This window comes from Delphinus delphis, chromosome X, assembly GCF_949987515.2.
Source record: "Delphinus delphis chromosome X, mDelDel1.2, whole genome shotgun sequence".
NCBI lineage: Eukaryota > Metazoa > Chordata > Mammalia > Artiodactyla > Delphinidae > Delphinus > Delphinus delphis.
In genome coordinates this window covers 654,080-665,174 of record NC_082704.1, presented here as the reverse complement: position 1 = coordinate 665,174, position 11,095 = coordinate 654,080, and the positions used below count along the sequence as shown (strand labels likewise).

The following is an 11,095-nucleotide window of genomic DNA, read 5'->3' as shown; positions in this document are numbered from 1 at the left end:
TACAAATGCCGAAGAGGCACAGGAAAGGATGCTCAACGTATTTAGTCATTAGAGAAATGCAAATCAAAATCACCATGAGATACCACTTCACACCCACTAGGATAGCTAATACAAGCAAAACGAAGCAAAAAAAACCCCAGAAAATAACAAGTTTTGGAGAAGATGTGGAGAAATTGGGACACACATACACTGCTTGTTGGGAATGAAAAAATGGTAGAGCTGCTGTGGAAATCAGTAGGGTGGTGGTTCCTCAATAAGTTAAACATAGAATTACCATATGACACTGCAATTCCACTCTGAGATATACGAAAAATTACAGACCAATAGCCTTTATGAATATCGATGCAAAAATCCTCGGAAGAATTCTAGCAAGCTGAATCCAGCAGCATATTATAAATATTACATTCCATGTCCAAATAGGAATTATCCCAGGAATGCAAGGATGGCTCAACATAAGAAAACTGATTAATCAAAACCACATTGATAAAATGAAGGGGGAAAACACCCTCATGATCATCTCAGTTGATGCAGAAAAAGCATTCAACAAAATCTAACAACTTTCATGATTAAAAAACAAACAAAAAACACCCAGCAAACTAAGAATAGAAGGGAAATTCCTCAACAAAATAAAAGGCTTTTATGAAATACCCTAGCTAATGTCATACTCAATGGTGGAAGACTGGAAGCATTTTCCCTAACATCAGGAACAAGAGAAGAATCCTTGCTTTCAGTGCTTCTACTCAAGACTGTAACGGAAGTCCTAGTCAGAGCAATGAGGCAAGAAAAAGAAATGAAAAGCATCGAAGTTGGAAAGGAAGTTAAACTACTTCTATTCTCAGATGACATGTTCTTCTGTACAGGAAACCCTAAAGAATCCACAAAACACTATTAGAGTTAACAAACGAATTCAACCAAGTTGCAGTATACAAGATCAACACACAAAAATCTGTTGTGTTTCCACAACAGATGAAAAAATAATCCAAAATGAAATTGACAACAGTTCTATTTCACACAACATCAAAAGGAATAAAACACACAGAGATAAATTTAGCCAAGGAGGTGCAAGGCTTGTGCACTGAAAACTACAAAGCACTGCTGCAAGAAATTAATGATGACCTTAAAAAGAAAAGGGGAAAGACAGCAGATTTTGTGGACGGGAAGACTTAATACTTTTAAGATGGCAATCCCACCCAAAGTTGTCTAGAGATTTAATGAAATCCCTATGGAAATCACAATGCTCTGTTTTACAGAAATGTAAAAGCCAATCCCACATGCATACAGAATTTCAAGTGACCTTGAATAGCCAAATAATCTTGGAAAAGAAGAAAAAAGTTGGAGGACTCACACTTCCCTATTTCAAAACTTAGTCCAAAGCTACAGTTATCAAAACTATGTGGTACTAGCATAAGGATAGACACATAGATCAGTGGAGTCCAGAAATAAACCCATAGATCTATCCCATGGGTTGTAAACCCAAATGAGTTGAAAACAGGTGTTCAAACAGAACCCTGCACAGGAATGTTCACCAGAGCACTATGCCCGACGGGCACAAGGCGGAAGTCACCCAAATGTACATCAGCTGCTGAGCGGATACACAACATGTGTGGTCTAGCCACGCATTGGAATATTATTCAGCCTGCTGAATATTATTCAGCCAGGAATATTATTCATTTGGAAGCAGATATATAGTCGTGATGGTGGCCCAGCACCGCCAGTGTATACTTGGTGCCCCTGGATGGTCCGCCATTAGCTGCCTTCTCTGTACAAAGTTCCCATCTGGTGGACAGTGAGAGTTCCACCAAAGAGAGGGTCCAGCGAACACAGTGAGCAGGATCCTGCCAGCGCCATTTCTTTGCAGGCCCAGGACCCCGGCGGAGGGGGTGGGGGCGGGGTGAGGTGGGGTGGGGGAGGGGTTATGGGAAAGCAGTGACCTCACAGGGTGCTCCCCGACCAATGAGGGCCCGGCCTATGGTCGCTAGGATACGGAGGAGGGGCCTGAGAACACCGGTTGTCTTGAGATGTTGGGACCAGCAGGCACAACCGACCGCCCCTCATCCCGCCGCACCTCATCCCAGCGCACCGCAGAGCGAGGCCATCGCAGAAAGCGCGCCCAACGGCCAGCATGCCAGGGAAGAGGGGCCGTCGAGGGTCACCCGGTCGCCGCTCCCACACCGCCCGAGCCGAGCTGTCCTTCTCCGTGAGCCACATGGAGCGCCTCCTGCGGGAGGGCCACTATGCCCAGCGCCTGAGCTCGTCCGCACCCGTCTACCTAGTGGCCATCATCCAGTACCTGGCGGCCAGGGTCCTGGAGCTGGCGCGCCATGAGGCCCAGAACAGCAGCAGGAGGCGCCTCACTCTGGAGCTGGTGGACTTGGCGGCCCGCAGCAACGCGCTGCTCAGAGACTTGTTCAGGACTATAGCACCATCTCCCAGGTGGCCCCGGCCCAGCCCTAGCTGCCCAACGACACCTGGGTTCCCGGCCCCTGGGGGCGCGGCCGTCAGGCGCCAGGTCCGCTCACCGGCCGACCGCACAGCCCGGGCGGCCCCGGCCTGCCCGCCGCCTTGGGCACAGTCACTGCGAGTCAATAAAGTGTTTCAAGAGACCCCCTGCGCATGCTTCACTCACTTGGAGTGGGAGGTGGTGGTGGTGGGACACCCCTCGTGGGAGGGATGGGGGCGGGGGTCTGGCCGGAGTGGGGGGTGGGGGGCGTGGAGTCAGGGGTCACAGACAGAGAGGAGCGGTCTCCCATGGTGACAGTGCATGGGGTGGCCCTGGGTGGGAGAGGCTGGCTGCGGCGGGGCTGGGGGCGGACTGGGGCCTGGGGTGAGGCCGGACAACAGAAGGCTCCCCCGCTGGCTCTGAGCAAGTCGGAGCCAGGCCAAAGTCCCCAGAGGGACGGGGTTCCTTGCGGCGGCGCTCGACACCGCGAGGGCGGTGTCGTGATAGGGTGAAGGTGCCAAGGCGACCGACCGCCCTGGGTGCGGGAGGCAGGGGTGGGTGGACAGAGCGCTTGGCATGGACTCCCATGGGGCAGGGGCTTTGACGGGAAGATTGAGGCTTGATCCGGATTGGGGTGGGCGGGACACAATCAACACATAAGCAAAGTCAGAATTAGGGTCACGCGGGGTCAAGAGTTTTTGGTTGTGTTCCCCTAGAGATGCCAAGAGATGCCCTGCTTGGCAACCTGCGTGAACAAGCTGTAACCTAGCAACAGTGGGCGGGCGCCCGGCCAGGCCCCACCCCAGCACCCCTGGTTTGCATACGAAGCTTGCACCAGGCACAGCCCCTACCCTCAAGATTCCTGCATATGAATCTTGACACTGGAAAGGCTTTTCTCCCAAACCCTCAATTGGCATATGTGACTTTCGCTGGACCGGCTCTGCCTCCGATCACTCAATTTGCATGTCACCGTGGAAATGGCGGTTTAGCATAGAAAGCTAGAGTAGTAACCACGTGTGAGACACACGTTTTAAAATTAATTCTATATGTTTATGCCTTACGTATTTTTGATTAGTGAGAAACTTTATGCCTACTGCTTCCCTGATAGGGTACTAGCCTTTTAATGAAATTTAATTTCTTCATTTTTAATAATGAGAGTGTAATACCTGCCCACCATTTCAGAATAGTGGTTAGAAGAGTTAGAGAGAAATTACATATATTCGATATATGAACCTGATATATAATATATAACATAAAATATTTTTAAAATATATAAAAATATAGTTGTGCTAAAATAAGAATTTACCAAGTAGTGGGGACAGTACTGCATGCAGTCCATGGCACTCTGTTATTTCTTTTTTTTTAATATTATGCAATAAAATCACCCTCTTTTGGAGCCCAGTTCTACGAACTTAGCACATGTACATATGTGTGTATCCACCACCACATTCAGGATATGGAACAGCTCCAGCAACCCAGGAAAGTCCCTGGTCTGCTGGCCCCGTTTAAGTGCTTGATTTTTGCTAAAATAACGTTTGTTACGTAGAGTCCCGGGTGGGGAGTTGGATGGTGAGCCAAGGTTCAACAAAGACCACAAGGGAAAGTGAAGTAGAGGAGTTTATTACTGTACTCACAGGTCCTGGATGAAGTACACAGCACACCTGGAGGGCCACACAGGAGGTCAAGGCAGGGCACAGGCAGAGGGCAAGCAGCAGGACCTGCAGCTTATGCCTTTATTAGGGTCCATAGGTGATGTGTTTCTGAGGTTCCCTGGATAAGGCCAGATTGGCAATTCAACACCGTAAAAAGAGCAGGGTTTTCATAAGCTCTGTTGGAGTCCTATCTAAGGGACCCACAAGGGGAAGGAGCTGGGAGGCGGAAGAGACTGTTTTATCACCAGGGGCTTTGGGGAACTCATATCAGTTACACTTTCTTGTGACTTAGCTGGCTGCCATCCAGGGCATGCCCTTGAGGTTAGGTTTCAGTCCACCCAAGGCCCCTGCAGGCCCCGTAGCCATACAAAAAGAATGCAGAGGCTGCAATATTATGGAGTAGTTTAACTAAACTCTCAACAGTTGTCAAACTCTTTCTTCAGACCTAACCCTTGACAACCACTGCTCTGTTCTCCATCTCTAAAAACTGCCTTTCCCATATGTCTTGCAAGTGGATTCATAAAGTGTGTCAGCTATTGAGGTTGGCTCCTATCACTAAACATACTGCTTTCGAGGTTCATCTAGATTGTTATGTGTATCAGTAGTTATGTTCTATTGTTGAGTAGTATTCCATTGTGTGCATGTGCCACAGTTTGTTTACCCGTTGGCCTATTGTAGGACATTTTGGTTGCTTCCAGGTTTTGCAAATTTTTAATAAAGCTGATATGAACACTCATGGATAAGTTTTTGTATGAACTTAAATTTTCATTTCTCTTAGGTAAATACCCAGGAGCTGGACTGCTGGGTCATATGAAAAGGCTCCTCAGGTCTCTTCCCAATTAGCCTCATCCTCATCCCCTAGGGGCAACCACTGTTCTTATTTTTTTCACCACATATTGCTTTTGTCTGTTTTAGAACTTCAAATAATGGAATCATACATGTAAATACTTTCAATGAAGCCTCTTTTGAGATCCACTTATGTTGGACGTGTGCATCAATGATTCATGCCTTTTTATCACCTAGTGTTATTTAGCTATATTGGTAAACTACACATGATTTATACGTTCAACAGTTGATGGACATCTGGCCTGTTTTCAGTTCTTTATTATTATGAAAGAAGCTGCTATAAGCATCTGTGTTCATGTTACTGTGTACACTTATCTTTTCATTTTCCTTGGGTAATTCCTAAAAGTGAAAGTGTTTGTGTAATAGGTTAGGTGTATATCTAGCTTTATGAAAAACTGATAAAGATACTAGAGGGGAAGATGGCGGAAGAGTAAGACACGGAGATCACCTTCCTCCCCACAGATACACCAGAAATACATCTACACGTGGAACAGCTCCGACAGAACACCTACTGAAGGCTGGCAGAAGACCTCAGACCTCCCAAAAGGCAAGAAACCCCCCACGTACCTGGGTAGGGCAAAATAAAAAAGAATAAACAGAGACAAAAGAATAGGGACGGCACCTGCACCACTGGGAGGGAGCCGTGGAGGAAAGGTTTCCTAGAAGCCCCTTCGCGGGCAGAGGCTGCGGGTGGCGGGGAGGGAAGCTTCAGAGCCACGGAGGTGAGCGCAGCCACAGGGGTGTGGAGGGCAAAGCGGAGAGATTCCCGCACAGAGGATCGGTGCTGACTGGCACTCAGCAGCCCGAGAGGCTTGTCTGCTCACCCGCCGGGGCGGGCAGGGCTCGGAGCTGAGGCTCGGGCTTCGGTCGGAGCTCCGGGAGAGGACTGGGGTTGGCGGCGTGAACACAGCCTGCAGGGGGTTAGTGCGCCACGGCTAGCCGGGAGGGAGTCCGGGGAAAAGTCTGCACCTGCCGAAGAGGCAAGAGACTTTTTCTTCCCTCTCTGTTTCCTGGTGCGTGAGGAGAGGAGATTAAGAGCGCCGCTTAAAGGAGCTCCAGAGACGGGCGTGAGCCACGGCTAAAAACGCGGACCCCAGAGACGGGCGGGAGACGCTAAGGCTGCTGCTGCCGCCCCCAAGAAGCCTGTGTATGAGCACAGGTCACTCCACACCTCCCTTCCGGGGAGCCTGTGCAGCCCGCCACTGCCCGGGTCCCGGGATCCAGGGACAACTTCCCCGGGAGAACGCACGGCGCGCCTCAGGCTGGTGCAACGTCACGCTGGCCTCTGCCGCCGCAGGCCCGCCCGGCACTCCGTGCCCCGCCCTCCCCGCCCCGGCCTGAGTGAGCCAGAGCCCCCGAAGCAGCTGCTCCTTTAACCCCGTCCTGTCTGAGCAAAGAACAGACGCCCTCCAGCGACCTACATGCAGAGGCGGGGCCATATCCAAAGCTGAGCCCAGGGAGCTGTGAGAACAAAGAAGAGAAAGGGGAATCTCTCCCAGCAGCCTCAGGAGCAGCGGATTAAAGCTCCACAATCAACTTGATGTACCTGCATCTGTGGAATACCTGAATAGACAACGAATCATCCCAAATTGAGGAGGTGGACTTTGAGAGCAAGATTTATGATTTTTCCCCTTTTCCTCTTTTTGTGAGTGTGTATGTGTATGCTTCTGCGTGAGATTTTGTCTGTATAGCTTTGCTTTCCCCATTTGTCCTAGGGTTCTATCCATCCGTTTTCTGTTTTTGCTTTTCTTTAAAAAATTTTTTTTTCTTAATAATCATTTTTTATTTTAATAACTTTAATTTATTTTATCTTACTTTATTTTATTTTATCTTCTTTCTTTCCTTCTTTCTTTCTTTCTTTCCTTCCTACCCTCCTTCCTTCCTTCCTTCCTCCACCCTCCCCCTCCCTCCCTCCCTTCTTTCTTTCTTTCCTTTCTTCCTTCCTTCCTTTCTTTCTTTCTTTTTCCTTTCTTTCGTTTTCTTTCTTTCTTTCTTTCTTTCTTTCTTTCTTTCTTTCTTTCTTTCTTTCTTTCTTTCTTCCTTCCTTCCTTCCTTTTTTTCCTTCTTTTTCCTTCCTTCCTTCCGTCCTTTCTTTCTTTCTGCTTTTTCTCCCTTTTATTCTGAGCCGTGTGGATGAAAGGCTCTTGGTGCTGCAGCCAGGAGTCAGTGCTCTGCCTCTGAGGTGGGAGAGCCAACTTCAGGACACTGGTCCACAAGAGACCTCCCAGCTCCACATAATATCAAATGGCAAAAATCTCCCAGAGATCTCCATCTCAACACCAGCAAACAGCTTCACTCAACGACCAGCAAGCTACAGTGCTGGACACACTATGCCAAACAACTAGCAAGACAGGAACACAACCCCACCCATTAGCAGAGGGGCTGCCTAAAATCATAATAAGGCCACAGACATGCCAAAACACACCACCAGACGTGGACCTGCCCACCAGAAAGACAAGATCCAGCCTCATCCACCAGCACACAGGCACTAGTCCCCTCCACCAGGAAGCCTACACAACCCACTGAACCAACTTTAGCCACTGGGGACAGACACCAAAAACAACGGGAACTACAAACCTGCAGCCTGCAAAAAGGAGACCCCAAACACAGTAAGATAAGCAAAATGAGAAGACAGAAAAACACACAGCAGATGAAGGAGCAAGATAAAAACCCACCAGACCTAACAAATGAAGAGGAAATAGGCAGTCTACCTGAAAAAGAATTCAGAATAATGATAGTAAAGATGATCCAAAATCTTGGAAGTAGAATAGACAAAATGCAAGAAACGTTTAACAAGGACCTAGAAGAACTAAAGATGAAACAAGCAATGATGAACAACACAATAAATGAAATTAAAAATACTCTAGATGGGATCAATAGCAGAATAACTGAGGCAGAAGAACGGATAAGTGACCTGGAAGATAAAATAGTGGGAATAACTACTGCAGAGCAGAATACAGAAAAAAGAATGAAAAGAACTGAGAACAGTCTCAGAGACCTCTGGGACAACATTAAACACACCAACATTCGAATTATAGGGGTTCCAGAAGAAGAAGAGAAAAAGAAAGGGGCTGAGAAAATATTTGAAGAGATTATAGTTGAAAACTTCCCTAATATGGGAAAGGAAATAGTTAATCAAGTCCAGGAAGCACAGAGAGTCCCATACAGGATAAGTCCTAGGAGAAATATGCCAAGACATATATTAATCAAACTGTCAAAATTAAATACAAAGAAAACATATTAAAAGCAGCAAGGGAAAACCAACAAATAATACACAAGGGAATCCCCATAAGGTTAACAGCTGATCTTTCAGCAGAAACTCTGCAAACCAGAAGGGAGTGGCAGGACATATTTAAAGTGATGAAGGAGAAAAACCTGCAACCAAGATTACTCTACCCAGCAAGGATCTCATTCAGATTTGATGGAGAAATTAAAACCTTTACAGACAAGCAAAAGCTGAGAGAGTTCAGCAACACCAAACCACCTTTACAACAAATGCTAAAGGAACTTCTCTAAGCAAGAAACACAAGAGAAGGAGGAGACCTATAATAACAAACCCAAAACAATTAAGAAAATGGGAATAGGAACATACATATCGATAATTACCTTAAATGTAAATGGACTAAATGCTCCCACCAAAAGACGCAGATTGGCCGAATGGATACAGAAACAAGACCCATATATTTGCTGTCTACAAGAGACCCACTTCAGACCTAGAGACACATACAGACTGAAAGTAAGGGGATGGGAAAAGATATTCCATGCAAATGGAAACCAAAAGAAAGCTGGAGTAGCAATTCTCATATCAGACAAAATAGACTTTAAAATAAAGACTATTAGAATAGACAAAGAAGGACACTACATAATGATCAAGGGATCGATCCAAGAAGAGGATATAACAATTGTAAATATTTATGCACCCAACATAGGAGCACTTCAATACATAAGGCAAATACTAACAGCCATAAAAGGGGAAATCGACAGTAACACATTCATAGTAGGGGAATTTAACACCCCACTTTCACCAATGGACAGATCATCCAAAATGAAAATAAATAAGGAAACACAAGCTTTAAATGATACATTAAACAAAATAGACTTAATTGATATTTATAGGACATTCCATCTGAAAACAACAGAATAGACATTTTTCTCAAGTGCTCGTGGAACATTCTCTAGGATAGATCATATCTTGGGTCGAAAATCAAGCCTTGGTAAATTTAAGAAAATTGAAATTGTTTCAAGTATCTTTTCCGACCACAACGCTATGAGACTAGATATCAATTACAGGAAAAGATCTGTAAAAATTACAAACACATGGAGACTAAACAATACACTACTTAATAACGAAGTGATCACTGAAGAAATCAAAGAGGAAATCAAAAAATACCTAGAAACAAATGACAATGGACACATGACAACCCAAAACCTATGGGATGCAGCAAAAGCAGTTCTAAGAGGGAAGTTTATAGCAATACAATCCTACCTTAAGAAACAGGAAACAGCTCGAATAAACAACCTAACCTTGCACCTAAAGCAATTAGAGAAAGAAGAACAAAAAACCCCAAAGTTAGCAGAAGGAAAGAAATCATAAAGATCAGATCAGAAATAAATGAAAAAGAAATGAAGGAAACGATAGCAAAGATCAATAAAACTAAAAGCTGGTTCTTTGAGAAGATAAACAAAATTGATAAACCATTAGTCAGATTCATCAAGAAAAAAAGGGAGAAGACTCAAATCAATAGAACTAGAAATGAAAAAGGAGAAGTAACAACTGACACTGCAGAAATACAAAAGATCATGAGAAATTACTACAAGCAACTCTATGCCAATAAAATGGACAACCTGGAAGAAATGGACAAATTCTTAGAAATGCACAGCCTGCCAAGACTGAATCAGGAAGAAATAGAAAATATAAACAGACCAATCACAAGCACTGAAATTGAAACTGTGATTAAAAATCTTCAAACAAACAAAAGCCCAGGACCAGATGGCTTCACAGGCGAATTCTATCAAACGTTTAGAGAAGAGCTAACACCCACCCTTCTCAAACTCTTCCAAAATATAGCAGAGGGAGGAACACTTCCAAACTCATTCTACGAGGCCACAACCACTCTGATACCAAAACTAGACAAAGATGTCACAAAGAAAGAAAACAACAGGCCAATATCACTGATGAACATAGATGCAAAAATCCTCAATAAAATACTAGCAAACAGAATCCAACAGCACATTAAAAGGATCATACACCATGATCAAGTGGGGTTTATTCCAGGAATGCAAGGATTCTTCAATATACGCAAATCAATCAATGTGATACACCATATTAACAAACTGAAGGAGGAAAACCATATGATCATCTCAATAGATGCAGAGAAAGCTTTCGACAAAATTCAACACCCATTTATGATAAAAACCCTCCAGAAAGTAGGCATAGAGGGAACTTTCCTCAACACAATAAAGGCCATATATGACAAACCCACAGCCAACATCGTCCTCAATACTGAAAAACTGAAAGCATTTCCACTAAGATAAGGAACCAGACAAGGTTGCCCACTCTCACCACTCTTATTCAACATAGTTTTGGAAGTTTTAGCCACAGCAATCAGAGAAGAAAAGGAAATAAAAGGAATCTAAATCAGAAAAGAAGAAGTAAAGCTGTCACTGTTTGCAGATGACATGACACTATACATAGAGAATCCTAAAGATGCTACCAGAAAACCACTAGAGCTAATCAATGAATTTGGTAAAGTAGCAGGATACAAAATTAATGCACAGAAATCTCTGGCATTCCTATACACTAATGATGAAAAATCTGAAATTGAAATCAAGAAAACACTCTCATTTACCACTGCAACAAAAAGAATAATATATCTAGGAATAAACCTACCTAAGGAGACAAAAGACCTGTATGCAGAAAATTATCACACTGATGAAAGAAATTAAAGATGATACAAATAGATGGAGGGAAATACCATGTTCTTGAATTGGAAGAATCAACATTGTGAAAATGACTCTACTACCCAAAGCAATCTACAGATTCAATGCAATCCCTATGAAACTACCAATGGCATTTTTCATAGAACTAGAACAAAAAATTTCACAATTTGTATGGAAACACAAAAGACCCCGAATAGCCAAAGCAATCTTGAGAACG

General features: G+C 44.6%; 1 protein-coding gene across 1 annotated transcript; it reads left to right on the top strand.

Annotated features, from left to right (window-relative positions):
• Positions 1-2,122: 2,122 nt before the first annotated feature.
• LOC132418702 (histone H2A-Bbd type 2/3-like) lies at positions 2,123-2,454 on the top strand. Its single transcript, XM_060002691.1, is given in 2 exon segments — positions 2,123-2,416; positions 2,419-2,454. Coding segments are annotated over 2 exon segments (330 nt in total).
• Positions 2,455-11,095: the final 8,641 nt, after the last annotated feature.